The sequence below is a fragment of the Apteryx rowi genome, unplaced genomic scaffold (genome assembly GCF_003343035.1).
Source record: "Apteryx rowi isolate R43461 unplaced genomic scaffold, aptRow1 scaffold_74, whole genome shotgun sequence".
NCBI lineage: Eukaryota > Metazoa > Chordata > Aves > Apterygiformes > Apterygidae > Apteryx > Apteryx rowi.
This window is the reverse complement of record NW_020451027.1, coordinates 2,932,581-2,956,466: the sequence shown is the minus strand read 5'-3', so window position 1 is coordinate 2,956,466 and position 23,886 is coordinate 2,932,581. Positions and strand designations below refer to the sequence as shown.

The 23,886-nt window shown below is 34.8% G+C and overlaps 1 protein-coding gene across 2 annotated transcripts in view; it reads right to left on the bottom strand.

Annotated features, from left to right (window-relative positions):
* The window catches only part of DENND1B (DENN domain containing 1B), a 161,251-nt gene that overhangs the window by 73,002 nt on the left and 64,363 nt on the right, over nucleotides 1-23,886 (bottom strand). Inside the window, exons 5-9 of one of the 2 annotated variants that reach the window (XM_026087854.1) lie at nucleotides 16,831-16,900; nucleotides 14,802-14,882; nucleotides 11,944-12,003; nucleotides 9,981-10,034; nucleotides 6,928-7,038 (exon numbers count right to left, since the gene is read on the bottom strand). In XM_026087854.1, coding sequence (XP_025943639.1) covers nucleotides 6,928-7,038; nucleotides 9,981-10,034; nucleotides 11,944-12,003; nucleotides 14,802-14,882; nucleotides 16,831-16,900 — 376 coding nt within the window. The remainder of the gene's footprint in view (nucleotides 1-6,927; nucleotides 7,039-9,980; nucleotides 10,035-11,943; nucleotides 12,004-14,801; nucleotides 14,883-16,830; nucleotides 16,901-23,886) is intronic. The other variant, XM_026087855.1, reaches the window with a different exon arrangement.

Here is a 23,886-nt window from a genome sequence, read left to right as displayed (position 1 = left end):
TCTGTTTAATAATTTCATTTTCCACATATTTCTTCATTTCATCTCTATTTGTTCTTGATAATGTTTTTCTTCTTGATATGCACTTATTTCCTAGCTTCTTTATCTCTTCCTCTCTCACAAAGACACATCAACACAAAAACTCAAATATATACATCTTTTTGTCCCATTTTGTTTTCTTACCGTCTCCTGACTGCCCATTTCTTTACCCTTGTATTTTATGAATCTCTTTCTATGGAGAAAGAGCTACACTCCCATAAAACAAAGGAGCTTAGCAAATGTTTCTTGCTTCTGAAAGGGGAGTTTCCAAGAAAATAATTTTTATTAACATTCCCTCCCCCAGAGTAACTCCATGGTATGTTCTTCTGCCATCCACTAATTAAGAAGCAGCAGGGAACAGCTTCCTTGTGAATAGCTGACAGACAACTTATTTACTGCAAGCAAGACTAGAATCACCACTGGCTATGCTATAATTCATCTTTTCACTGTTGAATTTGAGAAAAAGGAGTTGATAAAGCAGCGGTTACCATGAAAAAGGAGAAATCTTGCCATAATGGCACACCAGAACAGAGTGCTGGCATTACACTTGCACTGTTCAACGACTCTTCATATCTCATACCTTCATACAACCACCAGTGAATTCAGCAGTAGGTTTTCTAGGGGGTGAGACAGTTCTGGTCAGTCGTAACAGAATATGGACTCTTTCACTTTTAGCTTGCACGTGGCCCAGCCACAAAGGAATCGGTAGTAGAAGGCTTTCTCAGGACACTCAGTCTGGCTCTTAGAGGACAGATGCCCACAGTAGGGCCTGCACTGGCTGCACACACACTTTGGTTTTGCAGCTTTTACTGAATTGCCAAAGATTACATGAATTGGAAAAAGAAGCAACTTTTGCCCCTAAAGGATTTATCTTAATGCTGGATTTGTTCTTTTTTCTAAAAGCGTAAGTGAAACATTTTACTTTGAAATATATTTGCAGATCTATCTTTATGTCTACATGCTTTCTTTTTACAGAAAAAAAATTTTTTTTTTAATGCAACCCGGTTATATATTTCCTCACATTTTACACAGATGGCAGGTAACAGCAGTCTGCAACATTTTATGGTTTTCCCCTCTCATTAAGAGAAAAAGAATTTCAATCATTTGCTGACCGCACATTTCTATGTCTTTTCACAAATTCTTTCAAAATTATTTTTCTTAATATTATGTTGGGAAGATGGAAAACCTATTCTAAGCTTTTGGCCTGGGAGATCTTTTGCGTTACCAGGTCCTGCTGTAACTCCTAATCACATTTTGATTCCGTATTGGCCTTTTCCCTCCTCTCTCCCATAATTTCAGCGCCAGAAGGGTACTAGAGTGCGTTCTGGACTGGTGTCCTGACAGAACCTCAACTGCACTGCAACATGCACCTCTGTCCAGACAACATGTTTTAACCTTAGACTGCTTACAAATTAACTTTTAATAATTAAATGACACCACTCTATATTTGCCCATGGACCAACTGGTCTAATAGACCTAATATTCCAAAATGAATTCTAATTCTACTTTTGGGAACATAATGAGTGTCAGCTGAATTTCTGTACTGCTGTATCAGTTAATGATAAATTTGTATCAATCTTCTGTTTTTCAAGAATTAAATTTAGTCCTTACGTATTTACGCACACTATGTACTACTTCACAGGAATTTGAGACAAGAATTTAATTGTAAATCTATAATTTTTTGAATTATTGGGACAATATTATTTAAAATGAGGCTGCTATACGCTTCATAAACACATTTTGAGATACAATTGTGACTGTATTGCAGTGCACAATCAGAAAAAAAAAAATCCTACAGTTGGTTTAATCAGAACGGTAAGAAAAGAATCACCCCACCGTAAGGAAATTGTATGTTGTTGCCAAGCTGTATGACAATTCCTAATGCCATTCCTTACTCCAACATGGAAGACTTGTATGGAGCCAATTGCTTTGGCTCCTTAGCTTGCTTTAGTCTGTATCAGAGAAGTAGCTCTGCAAAGAGCCAGTTTCGAACGCAGAAATATAAAAATACAAAAGAGCAGCTTTCTGTCTTTCCACACTCTACACTAACATGCCCTGTATTCCTAGAGTTTCAATGATCTGGCCCAGTAACAGCACTGCTTCACATTTTTTCTAAGCATATCCAAGAATATGCAATATATAAACCACAGACAGAATTAAATGAAGTGAGAGAAACAGACAACCACCACAGTTGTTTTCCGATTCAGTTAACAATATTACTGCCTAGGGATACATGGATTTTGGAATAAACTCATGAATCTTAGACATCAGGTCAGGTGTAGAAGGAGCAAAGTAATCCACAAAGATAATGCGTTTAGGGTAAGGGGAGCGTGTTTTGCTGCTAGAGATGGCCAGTTGCATTGCATTCTCCATGGAGCCTTCTTGTCTTCCGAGTGCCTGATTGACCATGGATGCTGTGACTGTCACAGCTAAGCAGCTGAACACGATTTAAGAGGAAAGGAATTTGAAAGTGCCATTCAGTCCAACTAACTATACTGACTGAGTGGAACTGCAGAAATATCTCTTTGCATATAAGCAACAGTAAAAATAATTCCACAAATATATATATGTTTGTGTGTGTGTGTGTGCGTGCGTGTGTGTGTGTGTGTGTGAACACATATTCAGGGCTCTTTCACATGGGAAAAAAAAATCTGTTACTGATATTTTAATAGCAAATACACTCCTTTCTACAGGGCTCACCAATGAAACCTACAGACAGCGCAAAGCAGAACTTTGTAACCGCTGTGCTTTCAGACATATCAGACTTGTATTACCTAAAACAAATATTGGTCAAAATGGAGATAACATTTAGACATTTGTTTTAAAGTGTAGCATCCTTTTCATCTGCCACTATGGGCCGCGGAAGATGCACTCTAGTTAACATATTACTGACAGGATGATGAGAAAGCTCCTGTCAGACACTGGCCAGCCGGGTGTTTGAGACAAAATGCACAGCCCCAGCTGACTAGTTAGAGAAAGACTGGCAAGGTACAATTACAGAGGCATATGACAAGCTTTCATGCTTGAGTGACTTGAGAACCGATGACATGGCTTTAAACAGCAATCCTTCCTACCTCTGGTCACAAAACAGCAATAAGTCAACTGATGCACTGTTGTAAAATCATGATTTATTCCTTTGCTTTGAATACATGAGAGTACGGTATGATGTTCTGGTAGACTACCACAGCAGGTGCACTTGGGGCCTAAACATCTAGGGCCTGCCTCCAGCATGCATAAAATCAATGTTCTAGTTCAGCCTTCCTGAAAAAGCCTTCCCCAGTAGTTTAATAATTTATCGTAAGATTGAATTAAAAAATTAATTGTACTGAAACTGTTACAGCTCCATGCAATTAATAAGAATACGTGCAGATGTAGTGATGAATGAGAAAATGGTGCTACATTAGAATATACAGTATGACATTTAGGAGAAGTCTTCCTCACACAGTTAAAGTGAAATAGCTAACAACCACTTTGTGAATTAATCAGTTCCTTTGTTTCATTCACTTTCATTCATTCCAAAGTCACGTAATTTGTTTCTCTTTTACAATATACTGTTCAAAAGCCAGAAATGGTAATTTTTGTTAGAAACAGATCTTACAGAACATAATCCTCAGGCTAGCGAATCTATCTCACTCTAATACTAAGCCTGAAGCATGCTGTGAGGTTGGTAACAATCACATTATTAAAGTAGTTGGAAAGTCAAGCTAATAAAAGAATCAACAGCTAGGGCAAATAATGACCCAGAAGTTATGACAGAAATGAACAGAGAGAAGTTTCCACTTATATTTTTGTATCAATTGCTATGGCAAGTAGACAAAGATCCCCACCGAAGGAGTTTCAAAAAGGGTTATAAACACAGAAAAATCAATTTAAAGAAAGATGCAAAGAATACATAACAATTGCAAATATAAGCAGATGCATTTAAAGCAAAGCCTGCTTGGCTAAAATAAAATATAAGCTGCCAATTGAATCGGAGCCCCTCAGGACAAGTTGGTAATTATCATTTTTATTTTTTTAATTAAAATAAAAGGCTACTGAACAGCTTAAAACAGAAACCTTCTTTTCTCTTTCTCCTCTTGCCTGCCCAGTAACCCTTCTTTTTAAATATAGCATGTTTTTTCCCCCTTGTTTTCATATCAGGATTGATTCTTTATTTGAATATAATGAAAGCATGAAATTTATAGGCTAGAAATGCTAGACTTAAACAATTTCTGTACATAAGTAATTTTCCATCCCCTCCCCACAAGAATGGCAAAGAGAAATGAAGCAAGGCCTTGAATTATGCCTTTTGTTATCAGTCACTGCCCTGAGATACTGAACCGAAACAGAGCTGATAACTCGAAGGTAACATCACAGCCCAGCGCACTTCATGAACTGACACAAACACTTGGTATTCAGTTAACCCCAAAGATAAGGCACAACTCCCTTAACAGTACATTGAACTTGATAGTACTATTTTTGAAAGACTAATCTTTTTAAGTATCAAGTTGTAATTTAGCAATATTAAAATGTGACTGGTGCGATACAAAAGTATGTCTGCTGTGCTTTATACCTACAACAGTAAAACAGCATACAGCTAGTACATACTAACATTCAAATACATGCCATTTATTTATTTCTATTAAATTAAGAGACCCATCATTTTAAACTAGAATATCTTATCATGCCAAAAACACATGTAATCATTCTAGTGAATTCTTACAGGAGATATTAAGAAGGGTTTAATCTGTTTTTTAAACTGCATTGCTCTTTAAACAAGCAAGTCTACCACTGCTCCTGTTCTGTTTATGAAAGACTCTACCAGGTAACAGTTCTTGCTGAAGATCCTGATAAGCCAGCTCTACTTTTCATTCTTTCAGCTCTTCATTTTTCTACTTTCAATCAGACTTCGCTAGTGTAAGTGAAAATTTACCCCACCCCTACATCAGAATGGATCCTAGATGAGGTGGCAGTAATTTCATCTACCTACGACTTTAGTAGACTGAAAAAATAACCAGAAGAAGGTAAAACTGATGTGGTATCTCTTTTCAGACTTGATCTGCAATCTGTTATTCACATTCACAGCTTGGTGGTCTCATCCCTCAGGATGTCCAATTACCACTGACAAAAAGTCTGTTATGATTGCATATCCTTATCCAGGAGAATAATATATAAATTATTTTCAGTGATGACACCATCAAGATGACTCTGTTACTTCATGAAAAGATTACTGATTCAAAGTCCAGAATAAACAGCTGAATTTTGAACAAAATCATGCTTCTCACAAGCAGCATATTACACCCATCGATCTGTAATGGCTTCCAAATCAGTGATGCCATAATGATACAAGAGCAGTAAAAAGAATTTCACATCATTGGATTTGTCTATCTATAGTATATTTTTTCTTCTATTTCTTGACACCAAGCTAGGTCCTGAACCAGCAAATTGAAAAAATAAATCTAATCCCATGGTTTTGCTCCTTTGTGTGAACTTTTATTAAACCAGGTTCTTTGATAGGGCTTTCCTTTCAAATTCTCTTCACCCTTTTGGGTGGTCAACACTCTGATCTTTTTGTCATGTTGTGATGCACAATTCTTCTCCTAGTCATTTCCAGAGAAGAAAAAAGATGAAGTATGTATGAGTATGGAAATTCTCTAAGACAGTAAAATCTTTGGTGGTTAAAAAAAAAATACATCTTAGACTAGTAATCTGAAGATTGCTTATATTCATTCACTATTTATCTTTCTGTTCTTCCTGTTGTTCACGTTGCTTCTACCTATGCGGCCTCATGTCTCCTTTATTCTCTAATCATCACTGACTTGCTTATTTAGCTCCTTATTCTGCAAATCAATGCACGGTAAAGTGCTGTCCTTTGCCTAGCATTTCAGTGACTCTTGGGCATCCCTCCACTACAACATTGGTTACAGATTCAGGGACCCAGCATCGTGGTGCTCAAAAAAGCCTGTGCCTAAGACAACTAAAATAACTGTTCATTTATTCTGTAGTGCAATTAGCCATACTTAGGAACATAGCATTGATGTTCCACCATGGAAAGTGCATTAAACAAAACGCTTCATGCAGTACTATTAGGGAAAAAAAAAAAAAAAAAAAGGAGGGATTTTCAATGACTGAGCTTAACAGGCAGAAGCTTCTGGATTACAAATATGCTCTATGATGAAAGTTGGTTATAAAGTAACAGTCTCATGCTAATGCAAAATTAATCTTGGGAATATCTTCAAAATATAGGGTATTTTAAAACCTCAAAATGATGCTGTAAAGTTTAAAACAAAATAATATTGGAATATTTAGATATATTTCAAAATGAAACACAACATTATTTTATTAAACAGTCTAAGCAGGCATAAGAGAAAAAACATTTTAATGTGAGCAGTAACCTAAAACCTTTAATAAAAAAATTACTATTTTGAGTTGCACATTATTATCAGCCTGAAGAGCTGCTCCAAATCAGAGCTATTACAGTATGCACTCCCAAACCACTCCAACAAAGATGAATCTACCTATTACCAGGTTAGGATAGCAGCTATTATTATGGCCCCTTGATTTCTTTCAAGTAGCTCCAATGGAATAAGCCACAAGTGAATAATAAAGATGTTATAATAGCCCTTAAGAATTCTTTTTAGGTTAGAAGGCGCAGAAATGAACTCAGGAGAGTTAAAGAACTCTCATCTCCTGATAAGAAAAATAATTAACCTGACTTAATGTATCTGAGTAGGTCTTATATAAATCAGACTTTTGTACTTCAAGAGCCAGACTAAAACCATATATCAGAAAAATATGTAGATATTGTCTTACAAGTACACATGGAACATATCTAAAACCACAAAGGTCTGTAGGTCTTTTTGTGAAATGTTCAATATATTCTACTTAAAAGGAGATGTGTGAAGTACTTACAGTGCTTAGTTTGCTAGAGGTAATAATGATTCGTCTCTCATGCAACATACTGGCATAAAGTTGCAGCATGTTGTTCACATCCACAGCAACAAAATATTCAGTGAGGTTTCTCTGTTTAAATAAATAAGATGTTAACAATATAGCAACAGTGATAGCTGAGTGGAACATTTTATATACTACTTAAAAAAATTTTGATCAGTTAGTAGAAAAAACAATCCTATGGAAGGAAAATTGTCTTTACATTAAAATTGCTATGCTCTAAAAGTAAATGATTGAGTTTTAAAGCCAAAGAAAACTAACCTGGTATAAGTTAATATTACTTTGCTCACTTTATTACGCTCCTGAATTTAGATTTGCACTTTTTGCAAATTTGGAAAACCTGAAACTTGGTATAATACCAATAGCATCATATTCTATTAAAATAACCATTACTTCCAACCCCAGGAATAGATCTTCCACCAAGCAGAAACTCTTCTGTCATAGTTACGATAATAAAACTGTGCTATTTTGCCAGGCTCTCCCAAAGTCAACACATTTTGCTCTACTTCAAATTAAATATAGCAAGTAGACCGAAAAACAAGATATTTGCTTGAGCTGTATGTGTCAGGACATTAAACAGTCAGATGCACTGGGTAGAAGGTACTGGGTCCTTCCTGCGGTCACCCTTTCCTCCTCTGATGAGGACCCCACTGCCATCCTATTGTGAGGTTTAATGAAAAGCAGAGTCACTAGCACCTCTTATTTATAGTTTCAGACAACATAGGAGTGGGAAAAGGGCGAAAGGGAAAAAAAAAATGTGTGTTCCAGCTGAACTTATGATATTTCTGCATGGCACAGTGCCATTCAGAGATAAACAAGTTCTGAATAAGCTAATACAGGTACCAGCAAAAATGCCTAGGAAAACAATAAATTTGGTAAACACTGGTGAATATGTATGAAAACATACTGATATGCCTTACAATATACAAAGCATATGACTAATTTTGTACATTTATTATCACATCTGCAACCAGAACTCTCATTCATCTTTTCTTAGGGACAACATAATACAGAACTTTAAAGTAACAGGTCTGTCAATTATACGCACCAGTCCAAAGACAGCCCTGCAGACAGTGAAACTGTTAGTTTCTACAAGAGGAAGTCAACATTCCCGAATCCACAAGCTGCCCATCCAAAGCTCCCCCCAGCAGCAAGGTCTCCCACGCCATAAAAGAGAGGGCAGGGCTCACACGCCACGAGGGACGCAGGCATCAGCGCGGTGCACGGCTCCGGAGAAGGCTGCCTGCTGGACCAACGCAGCCGGATGCCAGGGCAGCGCTGCAGGGCCGCCCCCGGCTGTCTCTCCCAGCTCCCTCCCAGGGCAGCTGAGCGCCCAGCCTGCCCACGCAGCTCCTCTCCCCGGCACAGGACTTGTTGCCACTTGGTGGCTACACCCAAACTGCTCTTCAGCCAAAAACAGCTTCAGACAGAGAGGTGGACCACCTGCTGTTTTATTTCCTTACAGACTCTAATCATAGGAAAATCTAACTTTAATTAAAGCCCAGATGATGATCACAGGGTTGACCTTCTTCTTCTTTGGATATATTTTAATATTAAATAAAAAATACAGTGAAAAGAAATGACAAAAGAAGATCCAATGAATGATGCAGTTGGATCTAATGATCCAGTTTTAGGTAAATGCATAAATGCATTATTACTTCAAAGAATCAGAGTAGAGAGTTATTTTTGATCCATGCTGTATAAACTTTTGGAAGAGATGAAAGCAAGGGCTTTAAGGCTATGCATGCTGCATGTAGAAAGAAACTCTGATCCTTCAAGTACTACCTTTAACTGGCCGTCAAAGACTAATGCACCACGATAACTTGAGTCTAATTTTTCAAGGGCAACCTCTGTAATATTTTATTTGATAATAGTATGCTGATTCAGTATTGCTAAACCTGTGGTAAAGCCTTGCACAAATCAATACATCTGTCAAAATTAGTTCTGTATTGTACCTGAAAAGTTGCTGCCCCTCAAATATGTAAAGCTTACAATAAAAAATAAGGGAAATTCATTTGATCACTAATTTACTATAATTACCTCATCTCTTCACTCCCTACATAGCTTACCCTCCCCTAGTATCACTACTACTTTTCCTCATACTGGAAGGATGGGACTCCACATTTATAAATGGAGTAAAAAAAGTATAGAAAGGCACCCGACAGAAAGGGACCGGGACAGGGCGAGTGCCCCACCACGCCTGGCCAGATGCTGCTCCCCACACGGACAACTGCCAACAAACTCCTGCCCAAATTTCTTCACAGATACCACATCATCTACCAAGAACAAGTTCTGTGCTCCTATGTATTTTGTACCATTCGACAGATTTAACTTTCACAAGAAAGATGTTATTATTTGAAAGCATAAAAATGCAAATCTATATATCCATATTCAATTCCCAATTTAAAGGCAAGATTTTAAAGCAGAAAATTAAGAAGCTGTTCTATTAGACATTATCTCTTTAAAACACATCACAGAGAACACGATCTGAGATTTTATTTGCAGTTTGCAGAATGCAAGTCTTCATCTAAAAATATATTTTAACCATTACTGGTGCAAGGTGACAATCCAAATGTGAGTAGGTACAGCAGATTTTCAGAAAGCCTGAAACGATGCCTTCTTACACAAAAATTAATTGCGTATCTTGATAGCTGAATTTACAGCTTAGCAATGAAGTGTTTAAGGGATACATATTCAAATAACACTAGGTGCATAAGTAGACTATGTTTTGAATATATAATTCCCATAAATGTAAACAAACCAAGTAAATATTAACAAAAGGCAGATATAGCAGTGGTCAAAAACGCCCTGTATAATGCTTTAGTACTGGATAATGATGAGTAGTACAACAGTAACTTTACTAGCTGAAGGTTTTCTTAATACCTATCAATCATGTTCTAAAAGCAGTGTTGGAAAAAAAAAATCCTATTGATAACAACGGAGTTCAGCCCTACACACAGAATAAAGGTGATACTTCTCTCCCTAAATATTTAAAAATGAAACTTCGTACTTACACTTTCAGGGATTGTTGGCAATCCAGTTATATCAGGAGTAATGAAGTATGAGTGCTAATCAATGGGGAAAAAACAATTAATAATTTGTGCAGACAAAAGCCAAGAATTCTAAAAAAGAAAAAAAAGGGGGGGGGGGACCCACAGCATTTAAATTTCCAACCCCAGCAAATAGCTATCTTTCCGATAGAATTCTTGCTACTACTGACAAAGAGTTAAGCAGGTAACAACATGAAATGACAATCTCTGGTTCAGCATAGCACACAAAACAAATGAACAAAACATCATACTGCACTTTTGAAATAACCTTGAAATTAAGCCAGATTTAAGTGTTGTCACAAGTCTGAGAACAGCATTGATTACAGCATTGATTAAAGTAAGCATTGATTTAAAAATTGCAACAAGAAAATGTTAAAGAACAAAAGGTAAATTTAGAATGGAAGAGGAAAAATCATTTCCACGAGAAAATTAATTAGCACAGAACCATTAGTACTTGATACATATTCTATTCTCTTCCCAAACATCTTTGAATCAAGAAATGTGTTAACAGAAATCAGGGTCCGACGGCTTGAGATTCAGCAATCATTTATAAAATAACACTAGCAATTTTATCCATCTTAGTTTGAGGCCATTTAGAATGTAAATATGAAATGGATTAAACTGAAAACAGATGCAATTTAAACAATTTCCATTAATCCAGTGCTTTTAACAGTTACCATACATGAATTTAGCTCAGTAATTTTAAGGTATTTTAGTGTATTAGCCTAAATCTTAAAGGACAAAAAAAACCTTAAGTACATACTAAGTAAGCGTGATGATTATTGAATATTTAGCTCTTATTTGTTTTCAGTGGAATTTTGCCTTTTTTTTTAAACTTAGACTGCAAATAAAATTATTTTGTTTTTATAGTGTATTTTAATACTACAATTACTAATGCAAAAACAGTTTGTTTCAAGTCAAACTTGAAAAAGATAAACCAAAACATGAAGGAAGTATATAAGCTATTAAACGTCTTGTGTTCAATTAAAAAATTTTATTAACACTACTAACTGTAGGAGAGTCTTATTAAACCACCTTGATACATTTAACAGAACATTTTCCCCACAAATTAGGTCTTTTGGCAATAGTTAATTTTCTTTTAATCAGCTTTAAAAAAGGCATCCCATAAACATTGTAACGTTTGCACAAGAAATACTCCAGGATGCTGTTTTGCATCAACAGAGGGGGAGAAAAAAAAAAACTAAGACTTTTTTTCTCTATTCAAGAACAAGAAAATATTCAGATTAATGGCATGCCTTTTGTTTTTCAGAAGTATGGTGATAACAGAAAATTATTTCTTATCTGCAATAAGGTATTTATTATATTCCTACAATGAGGAATATTTATCAAAAGATTTTGAGTAACAAATTTAGTAACTTATAGAAGCAATTTTTTTTACAATTAACAAAGTAGTAATATCCCATTCATTGAATAGGAAAGGAAGTTAGAACCATAAGAATCAAAGACCCACTACTATAGTTATCCAGAGTCATAAGCAGCCCAAAAAAAAAAAAAAGTGGTATGGAATAGTTGCACATCTTTATAAACTTCTCTGGGAAGATGTATGGCTGTGGAAGAAATACTAAACTAATAATTACTGTCCTATACAAAGTTTTCTGTTAAAGGGGACACTAAAAAAAAAAGCAAATTATTTTTCTCATTTTGCTCATCATTTTAAAGGTTTGATTTTGATTGCGTTTTTTTCTTTATAAGAGGATTATAATGCACGCATACATAGCTCTGAAATTCATTTAGTGTAAACAGAATAGATATATTAATATTAGATTGCTCTTTTAGGCTAAAGACAACAGCAGAATTCCCAAAGGACAGGTACAAATAAGCCTGAAATCAAAAGAGATATCCTATAGCAAGTAATTATTTCTTTAATTACAATAGGCTTTAGACAGTCAGTGCCTTTTAAACTCACCGATACAAGAAAAGGCTGTTTTTTCAAAACTTGCTCACTTGCAAAAATCATCTCTTGGTTCTTATGAAACATGAGAGAAAGATTGAACAATTGTTTGGTTTTTTTTTACTTTTGGAACAAAAAGGCTAAAGCTGACTCTAATGCTTGAATATTTCATAGTAAGAACATGTTTAAAACATTGGCTGAAAATATGTTTTGTTATATTTGTTCCCCATTTGAATTCAGATTCAACTTAGCTATTTTTTTCCAACAAAAATGAATGATTACTGTATTTCACTTTTGTTAGTCCTCCATGGATAAAACAAAAGTGACCCAAATTATATTTAAGTTCAGGTTTCATAGAATGAATGATGACTTATCATAAACTTCATTTGCAAAATATTTGTTACTGGGACTGAGAGGTGAGAGTAGACATTGTTCCTAACTGGTAACATGGTATTTTGGTGTCCTGATCAGGGATTATTGGGAGATGCCATGTATGCCAGATACTGAGAAATAATTTATGCCTGATTATATATGTGTGATCAAAAGTACTGTTGTGGCCTGCCATTTAAACCCCACTTCAATGTCTATGAGACTTATTCTATATATTTGAATAAACTGGGGGAGCGGGGGGGAAGAAGGGGGGGTCTTGTCAATTCTGCATCAAGAAATTTGAACTAAACTCATCCTGGAACAATAAAAAGCAACCTCATGCTCCCATTTCTACAATCATATTTCAGACCATAACTTCTTTTGAAGTCTATTACCACTGACAGTTCCAGTCTAGTCTATTTTCTAGTATATGAGGAACTAGGAAGGGGCATCAAATGGAAAGGCAAGACATATAAAGTTAGGGCTGAAAGTGGCCAAAAATATCTCCCTACTCCCTGTAGTACTGAGCACTCGTAAAGCACAGATTCCTGTACCAAGATTCATAAAACTTTCTGATTCAGGCTAACATACTCCTGCTCTTCTCCATCTGAACCCACCATGTTTGCGTAACTGTACTTGCAGTCACGCATCTGGCAGGAGGCCTGCATTAAGATAATCATTCTTTAGCTAAAAAGATTACAATGATGTAATGATGTAACAAACTACTGGGAAGCAGAGACAATTGAGAAAAAAATACATTCAGAAGCCAGGTAATGTTGAAATAAAACTAGCAGCATCAAATTTATTGTAAGCAACTTGTCATTCCAGTGTTGCCAGTCGTATTCATCACAGCAGTCATTTCAAAGCAGGCATGTTCTATGCGAGATGAAACACACACACTGACGGCAACACTTTGCAAGAAATTAAAATGAAAAGTATCTATGTCCTAATGAAACGCAGTAGGATATTTAAACAGCTTTATAAAGGGGTTTAGGGTTGCCAAATTAGCATTGGTCATAATACTGTAATTAATGGTAGCAAAATATTTGATATACAAAACAATTCTCGCAAGAACAGTATGAACATAGTATTTTGCTGTTGTTCTGAAAAACCATTTTTACTTTCTGCTACTTGATGAAAAACAACTTGAAATATTATACTGACAACAGCAAAAAATTAGCCACAGAAACAACTCAGACTGCAGCCTCAAAAGAAAGTAAGCAGTTGCAGTGAAAACAACACAAAGACAACTGAAAGGACTTCCAAATAAAGTGGATTAGTACTGTTCAAGGGAGAAAAATATCAGGGCTCTTTAACCTAGTGAAAAAAAGCATAACAAGGATGAGTACTGGACTCTGAAACCAGAAAAATTAAACTAAAATAAAGGCAGCATTATTTTAGGCAGCAAGGGTGAGTGACCACTGGAATGGCAGTGGTAGACTCTCCACTTCATATTAGGACCAGATGCTTTTCTAGAATCCATGCTTACTGAACTCAACGCATTGGGCTCTATTCTAAACTAAATGGATTAAAAAGTAAATGACACATACAAGGTCAAGATAAAGTAATCTAATGTTCTGTAGTGAGCACGGAAAGTCTTTATCTAACCACTGCTTTACTCTTTCTACCTTGCAAACCTGTGATAGTTCAAATTAGAGATTATTTGCACACAGAAAAATCCAACAGGAATTAATTAAACGTGCAATGATACTACAGATCCTGTGAACAAGGAGATGCTTAGTTGCAACATTTCAGTCACAGCAAAGAAAAAGCTCTGTATTGACTACATTTTATACAGCCTCTACAAATGTATATAAACATGCATCTGTATGTTTTTCTGTGGAAAAAAAACTTCAAGAATGGTGGCAGTAAGTGACAGGCTCCCTTCTTTACTGTTTCTGTGGCAACAAGGTCTTGCCATACTTGCGATGCCCAGTCCCACATGCCAGAGACAGTGCACAAAAGCAACAGAGGGATGAACGGGTTATTTCACCTGCATGTGCAAGAAATTTTACGTAATGCAGTATACCTTTTCTACCATCTTTTCTACCTCATTTTTGCATGATCAAGCAAAACAAGGAAGAAGGGGTAGGAAGATAGGAAAGAAGCCAGCTTACACAGATTTTTGTCCGCTCCTGTAATTCTACCTACTCAGACGTAAGAGGCAATGAAACACAGAGTGAGTTTCTCCTGCCCACAGTAGGAGAAATGAAATTTTTCTACATGAAACAGCTGGAGGTAAAAAAGAAAGAAGTACTAGCACTGCCAGATCCCACTGTGGTTTACTTTCTCATCCATATAGCAAAACTTAACTTCTGCTTCTCTGCGACTATAACTTTAAGATAACTACTTGAGACAGGGACAAACTCTATACAGTAGAGAAAAAAAAAAGTTTGTCCTAGACAGTTAATAATGAGAAGCAACATAAGTTTACTATTTACAAAGGTTTTCTGGTTTAGCCATAGCAACTATTTTATATAGGCAGTCATATACAGAATACTTACCACACTTAAACTGACAAGAGCGTTTGCCTTTGGCACAGGATGGCTATACAATGATTTTAACAAATCATTTGAGTCATTTTCCTATGGGGAATATATTTAAAAGATATTTAATCATTATATAAAAACAGGATACATATGATTTAGCACACATTAAACATTACGTATAGACACCAATACATATATTTAATGAAGTAGACAATTGCAATTCATGGTAAAGTATTCAAACATTTAGCTATAAAATTCAGGTCAGCTTGATATCTCAGAAAATGATTGCATCCACAAGTTAGGAAGTCAATTTCTTACATAGTTCCTCATATACTCCACACATGAATCATGTTATTTGAAACTGAAAATAGCATTAATGGGGCTAGCTGGCCTGTGCATCTTGGACATCATCTCTCCAAAACTGTATTAGCCATGATACTTGCCTGTTCAAAGTTTGATTAAATATGCTGCTATGTAGTTATAGTATACATTTTAAAAATGATTTATTGGAGCATATAAAACAGTTAATAGTTTAGTAAAAAATACAAACAACTAATAGGTTTAATTAGGAAGCTTAAACCTGATTTCTAAAAGACTAATTTACTTGGGAAAGAGATGAGGCTGTATCACTGGAGGGTTTGTTTAGTTTGGGGGTTCTCTTTCATGGTGATTGGTTTCACTTTGACCACAAGAAGAATTAAAGAAGTTTCAGCAGCAAGGCAGAGCCAGACTTTCCTGCTCCAGTTTGCAGAGAGCTTCCACCTCTCCCTATGAGAACGACAGAGTTACCGGATCTTGTACTAGTCAGCGAAGCTTTGGGTCTAGCTCTTGGATCACATAAATGGTGCCTGGGACAGGGAGACAGCAATGTCTTCTAATAGCTTCCTCAGCAGCATACACGGCATTAGGAAATACATCAAACCATACAGTGCGAGAACTTTCTGGCCCATCAAAACATAGTTTTCTCAACATACAACACAATAAGCTTATACCTTGGTATCTTAAATTCATTACAATATTGACTGCAATGACAGAACCACTGATCAGGAAACAAACGTGAAAATAATCCTTGTCCCTTCTATCAAATATGACCTTAATAACAATTTTTACTATTACAGTGAAATAATGGCCAAAACCAAAACTACGTTTTAAGTTTTAATACACCATTTATGAGACTTAGGCGTATTCTATGCTTTGTTTTCTTTAAGCTAACATAACTAAGCCAACTTTCCTACTGCATTTTCTTTTTACATAAAATGCCATCATTTTCTATAGTCCATTTACTATAACGTGCAATAATTGCATATTCTATAGTTCATATATTCTTGAAATGTCAGCTTTTGCAGCCTACAGCATATGGCTAACTATTGATGCTTTTTTTTTTTTTTTTTTTTTTATTTTTTTTTATTTTATTGTTTTTTTTTTTTTTTTTTTTTTTAACTACCATCTAGTACACTAATATAGTTAAAGCAGAAAGGTATAGCTTTAATTTTCTCAGTAAAGACAGATGCCAGTATTTCCTTTCTGCGTAATCCTGAAATATGTCTAATTGCTCATGAATATGCAAACTAAACTATCATGATTCTTCACCAAATGCTGCAAGTAATTTTGCCTTGCTAGTTGAGATGACAGGATTATGAGAGGCAGTTTTTAGTTAATACGAAGGGTGAAACAGTATATCATATTTAATGCAGTTCAGAAAAAGAAGTGTTTCTGACTGATAACCAGATAGTTCCAAAGAGCTACAGTTTACAATCAATATGCCATATAGTTCTCCAGTAATGTGACACTTTGCTCACACTTCATCTAGGACATCATGCTTTACGTTTATGCTAAGACTGACACTTTATAAAGGTATATTCTCAGGCAGTTTTCTTAAATTAGTGTGGGATTCAAGTGATAATGGTGGCTGTACGTTCAGATCCTTTGAATTTCAGTGTGATAAATTAAAAACTTGCTTTTTAAATTCTACTAAATGTTTTAAACAATATAGATTCATTTGACAAAACTTGAAACTTGTCACAAACAGAATATATAGAATTACCTGTTCTTTAGCCAAATAATCTGCCAGGGTATTTAACAGCTTGTAGTATACCTCAAACCATGGTAGGTAACTAAAATAGGAGGGGAAAAAAGATTTTATTAAAATATCAATGTCCATTTTCCAGCACTTATATTTATCTTTATAATCTCTAACTTGCACATCTTTATGAGATTTCTATATATTTTATTTCTACTTATAAATAAAATGCATATAAAATTTTTCCCCACAAATTTAAATTCTACAGTACATTACTGACACACAGCACCAAAGCTACATTTTCTTTGTTGCCGTCTATTAAACACACCTATTTTGCAAGTGTCTGGTTTAGCTTTATTTATCAAAAAGCTGACATCTCAGTACTTCAAATGCAATAGATAAGCCATTTCACTTTTTACAGTAAGATGGACACCTATATAAAGTTCCAAGTTAGTGTAGATTAGCTCATAATATTTTCACCTTTCATTATTCTAAATACAAAAACAATTGCTTTAAACATTGCGAAAAAGTTTTAAATCACATTCTCTATATCTTTAATGGCTACAGATTTCAATATTTATTATATTATCTGTCATTTTAAAATTCTACATTCTGTTGTACCTGGGTGGATTGCCAAAACTGCTACTTCCCTACAGGATAACAACATTTTACCTAGGCAGGGCAGTTTCCCCATATTTAACAAGTGATGCACTGTTACACAATAGTATAGATATGTCACATAATGTATATGAATATTGGTCTCCCTATAAAATTATGTCTATAGATAAAACTAAATTCTAGAAAGGCATTCACTAGTATTGTAAATAGACAGCTCATTAATACACGAATACTTAATATACTTTTAACACAATTCTACAGCCCATATGCATGCAGTATTCTCAGTGAGTTACGTAGAGCCCAGCGCAAATATGACATAACCAAAGAGGATTTTAAAGGAATTTAAACATACCGCTACCATTTCCATTTTTTTTGGCCATCTGCTTACAGAACAGCTGCCTTAAACTACAGCATCATCAGAGACTGCACACTACAGAACTGTCCACAATCACTATTCAAGCATATAATATACAGGTTATAAATCTGGTTAACTAACTAGTACCTGTATAAATTATTTCTTATTTACAAATTCTGTGCCATCTCTTTCTTTCAGTATTTTATCACAAATATAAAGAATATACCCAAAATTAATTAGTATGAATAAAACCAGCTGTTCGACAAGTTTGGGGAAGGGCGGGGGGAAAATAAAGTCTGAAATATTTTTACTGTATTTCACAAACACATGTAATAATGCAATAAACTACTTTGTTCAGCACTGTGTAAATCCGTGGACATATTGTTCAATGCATTTTTTTTTAAAGCTTTAGTGTCTGCTTTGGATATACATTAAAATTTCACAATTATGTATTTCAGGGCACCTTATGCTAACTGCAAGTGAATTGACAAATGAAAAGCCCAAGATGCAGAACCTGATGTTTTCCCTGATGGGAAAAGGAAATCCGTTAGAAGAAGCCCTGCTTGGTACAGAAGCCAAGTCTACTTTTGTCCAGTGACTAAAGTGAAGGGTTATGCTTCTTCTATAAAACCTCTCTCCTCAGTAAGTAGCTGCCAAGGCTTCAGAAAGAGACTCCAGTTCTTAGGGCAAAGGAGGAGATCAGGAGAAATCTGGCTTGGGAACATGGTTATAGCTATGCAGTTTATAGCAGTCTTAGTTTGCTATCCTTACAAATGCTTAACTGCTGGTTATTAAAAAAAAAGATAAAACCATAATGAATAATTTACTGTCACAAAGGCACACTGACACAGAGGCAAAAACTTTTTTAGAGCCACTGTACTAACGGCTCTACCACACTTTGGCATACACTGTCCTGGCTATTACTCAAAACTAAATCAATCTCTTAATGCTCACAGACATTTCTAAGACTTGGTATCATTGACAGTAGTTAAGGTGTGACATTACTTCATTTGCTCTTCAATACACTCTTATATAAACATAAAATTTGCTTTACTACACCTGTGTAAGGCCACTCACTGCTTACAGGCCTGAATGCTGCACGTCCTTGTAAAACACTCACTGTAACAGCACCTAAAATAACTGATCTTTGAGCTTTATTTCATCTGGAATTCCTGTTCTATTGAGTTTTATACTTAGCTGAAATGCAGTATAAATAGTTGTTCAGCACAAATTTCAGAGCACTTAAAAATGTTGGAGCTATAGAACAATTTCATCAGCCTAGATTTACACCAGAGAGTGGTACATGTTCAAAGCATTCTGTCCAAATCAAGGCACAATGTATAAATTACAAAATACTTTATCACATTGGACATGTGACTAGTTCAGACTATTTAAGAACTCCCCAGTGTTGTGAATCATCTCAGTAGTAAGAGCACGTATTACTCCAGCATATTTCTTTTTGCTGTAGACTACTAAAATCTGATCTGAACATTCCTTTTTCATAATAATGAAAATTATAAGCAGCATGCTATAAAAATAAATGCTATTTCAATCAAATATTAACATATTTCTTTCTTATGTCTGCTATCTTAGCTCCCCTATTACTGTGAAAAGAAAAATTAAATGCAATTTTTAAATATATGTATGAAAAGGTCAAATTCGTTATTTGAAATAAATGAACCTTAGTACAAAGCCACAGTATATTTTTCTTCCATTTAGTAGAGGCATGCTGACCAGAGTACTCATACAAGAATTTCCTTCTTTAGTAAAATCAAGCTGATCATATACTTCCATACATGTTCCATGTAACAAAACCACAAAGCAAAACAGTGCAAAAATAGACTACTTGAATACAGTTTAGAAATGCCATAGTTTCCTTCTGAGCTGAAAGACTGGAAAAAGAATTGCTTTAAGCCTAAAAACTGTTATAACCACAGATACTAGGTTAATATAACTTCAAGCATGCCACTTAAACCTGGAAGATTAAGAAAAAACAAAACAAGCCCTCCATAGAGTTTTATGGCAGGAGACTAAAGGACTCCAAGATCTGTCCTCTGTTTTTTTCCCCACATACTCTTTAGTTCTTCAACAGCACAGTTTAAGTGCAAAAGTTTTTGCCAATGTTTTCAATTATACTATTATACTGTTCTTACTTCAAGATATTATGAAGATCTTTTGGGAGGCAAAAAAGCTCTCTTTGTATTTCTCTCTTATGAATTTTCTAAGTGCTATTATTTGTTTCACTATAATAAAGGATTATTAGTTGGTTGTTTAAACAAACATTGAAGAGTATGTATGCATGCATCTCCTCGTTCAAAAGCAAACATCTCTATAAATGCAGGTTGTGTTGTTCATAATAAAGACAGCAATCAGGTGGTATTTTAGACTCTCAAAGAGCAAAGATAAGCCTTTTTAATTTGAAACTTCCTCATGGCTGTCAAGTAACATTCTTGCCTTCTTATATCCCAGGATGATTTCGCAAGTACTTGTGTTAATAATTCTATTAACTTACATAGGACTATTCAAGTAAATAGTTATTCAAAGATGAGCATCCCCATGATTTAGGCCTTAAATCTGTATCCAGTATATTGTATTGTATAAAATACTGTATATAGTACTGTTTTGTGCATGTGTGTTGTGTGATGGCTAGAAAACAGAAGCATCATGGGTAAAAGAATCTATTCAGCTCCTCCTAGAGACAAATCTTGCAAAAATTATTTAATCTTTATTTAGCACAGTAGAACAAGACAATGTACAGAAAAGACAACAAGCACACATACGTGTCCATCAACATCTGTTGAGTAGCAAACTTTTTTGCAAGCATGTCAGTAAAGAAATGCACTGTCTGCAAAAATAGTCTTAAAATGGCTGAATTTAATAGAGGAATAATGTAATATATTACTGCTAACTCAAAACCATCACACTAATATATACCTTAATAATGGATAAAATCAAAATTAAAGTCTATTACTAGAAAGACCTTACCATCATACGTGTATTCGCAAAATTATTTATGATCAGTGCATTTTATAATTAATTAGCTGTCTTATAAAAATGTCAAAAGGTCCAATTATCAACAAAACCCCTTTGCAGTAGACACTATTAAAACATTCAGAAAAAAATAGAGCTTTAATTTTCAATTTTTAATGTGTTTAGAAACCTAAACTTCAAATAAAATAATTTAGTTTCTTCAACTATAAAATGATCATTGGTGCCTTGTTGGTTTTTTTTTAATTATACGCACTGTCTTTGCATTCTGCATGTTATAATCAATAACCTTTTGAGAAACAAACATAAGAAAGACATCACCCTATTTCTATAAAGTCTCCGCAAAACATTTTTCCTGCAATAAAGAAAAAAAAAGTATCAAAACATAAGCAATATGGTTTCAAAAGATATAGAGCTTCTGTTCTAGAATACAGCGGTCTTTATTTAAAAATCTAGCCACTGTTTGTCTTGAAAACAAAAGCACAAGACACTTCATGGTTAATTAAAAACGTACTTAGCATTTTCTTTTAATCTGAATAAGCCACAAGGCAGGAGCTCAGACTTTTATTCAAAGTCATGCATAACCCTTGTTGCAGTAAGTAGACTTCCACCTCACTTGTGCTTCTACTATAGCTCTGATAAAACTTTTACATCCATGAGTCAAAGGTTAAATAAAGGAAAGGAAATGTTTTCTGTCAAATAGTCAGGTAACCACTAACAGTCCTGAACTATCAGCAGGAATCTAACTTCTAGTAATCAAATAAAACTAAGGAAACTGCCTTTCCGTAGCTAAATGTCTAATGTCTAGGGGCTACTTTTCTGTCTGGAAAATTGACACAAAATGTGTAAAATTGAAACATTCTGCTTCTAAGGGATTTGCCTAAAGGAAGAACGAGAAAGCTTCAAGCATGGTCTGAACTAAAGAACTACAAAGGCTTAACACATAAACCTGTCTTCCTTATTAGAGCATTTCATTTAGAAATGTAGGTGACAATTTTACAGTCATAAAATTAATGAAATCTAAGACTAAAAATTTTAATGATGCATTTTGCATTTCTCTGTGTACATAAGGTCAATCTCAGATTCCATCAGCCATTTAAAGATTTTAACAAAAAAAATTCAGTCAAATTATTTGAACTCTGTATTAAAAGTATTTAGTCAATTCAAGAGCAACTTAATGTAGATCCAGAAAGTAATAATCCTACTACAAATATCAGAGATATTTAGAAACAATACTGAAAACAATTAAGTCTCTTTCTATTACTCAAAAGTGAACATTAAAGTCTTCAGCTACACCACTTCAAGTCTGAACTGGCAAAAATTATTCTTTAAATTAAAACAATGTAAAAAGTAAAACTAGAATAAAAGATCCAATATAGTCCATGAACACAACAAAGTATGTTACAATATTCCTGTTGTGGCAACTCTTGCTCTTATGGGGCCACATTAGTTCAATAGTTTGTGGTAGGAGGTGACAGCAGGATTTACACTGGGAGCTTCACAAAGCAGCTGTGTAGTTTTAAAGAGGCTTGCAAAGGAATCGCACAAAACTACAGGAGGGTAATCCAACATTTATTTTCTTGTCTTACTATATGGATGGTTTTGTACTTATTTGCAATGTTCACTGAATTTGGCAACCACAGTCAGGTTCTGCATGATCTTTTAATACATGCTGTATTGCAATTATGTTCTTAAAATGAAAAAGCATGAGACAGTTGCATTGGGGTATTTTTATTTCACTACATCGATAGTTTACAGAGAGCTTGAATAAAATATTCTGACTTGGGAGACAATTCTGTCTACACAGCATTTTTGTATGTGTAAAAAATGTACAGACAAATTTTATATGTACAAGCAGAGCATGTTTTCTGTTTTAAATTCTTCAGTTTAAAGCAGGACCTTGTGGCTGCAAATTTAAAGGTGATTTCCTCTCATGAGCATTTCAGATAAAGAATGAATTATAGAGAAATGACCCATAAATGACAAGACTTAATCTTAGAAACAGCTTTGGGCTGTTGATGTAAAACCTGAGGACAAGCAGCCTTTTCTTCAGTTTTCAACTGAGGACCCAGTTCATCATTTCCAATCCTTTTACTTTTGCAGGCCTGGCATGGGTTAACACGTGGCCTGGTACCATCCATAAAAGACATTCACATGTGAAAAAAGTCTCATCTCATTCCCCACTCATCAGCCTACCAAAATTTCTACATTTCCTTCTCTTCATTTTGGTTGGCTTGCTCCTGACTCTTCTTTTCAGAGACTCTTACTTAGATTTCAGTTATTTATTACCACTTCATTTAGTTAATTCTTCTGTTCTTGATCTTCCCTAGTTTGCCTTTGTTAAAGCCCAAGGCAGAGATCTTAAGCTATTCCTATTGTTTGTGGAGATATACATATATGTGAACATGTAGATGTGCACATGTGCACAATGGTGTATTCAGGCATGGTGTTTATGTACGCCTGTGTTCGTGTGTTTAACAGTCTATATGTTTATTGCATACTTATTCCTAATAGATACACATAGTTTGAAGTGTTTACACATAAGCACCGTTATGTGCATATACACACAGCAAATATAAATTAATGATATTTTGAAATATGGAACAAAAGTGAGCATGCACATGTGTAACATGAATGTGCATATGTGTACACAATCTTCATACATAAAGATGGCATTCCTTCCTTAAAATTTCCTTGATATTGGTTAATTTAAGATAAACAAGCACGTATCAAGGAGAGAAAGAAGAAATGCCAACGGAAATCTCCTAATGAGTCTTTTTTGATTTCATAATTGCTAATGAATCTCAGATTCAGAGGAGAACCTGAATTTGATACTAAAACACATCAGCTGGAAATACTGATATATTCTGTCAGAGCTAAACACAATCTCAGACAGTCAACTCCTAATGCAAATGAAATCTCAGATTTATGTATTATATATTTCAATATTAAGAATTTAATATAGATTATTTTAGAGAGTATTGTTTTTATATTATATTATGTTTGTATAAAATAAATGATAGTGGAGCAAAATTTATCAGCTTTAAGCTATTCTATATTAAATCATTAACTGATATAACTTTAACTCTTTCTGGGTCATGCAATTCTATATTCCCAAA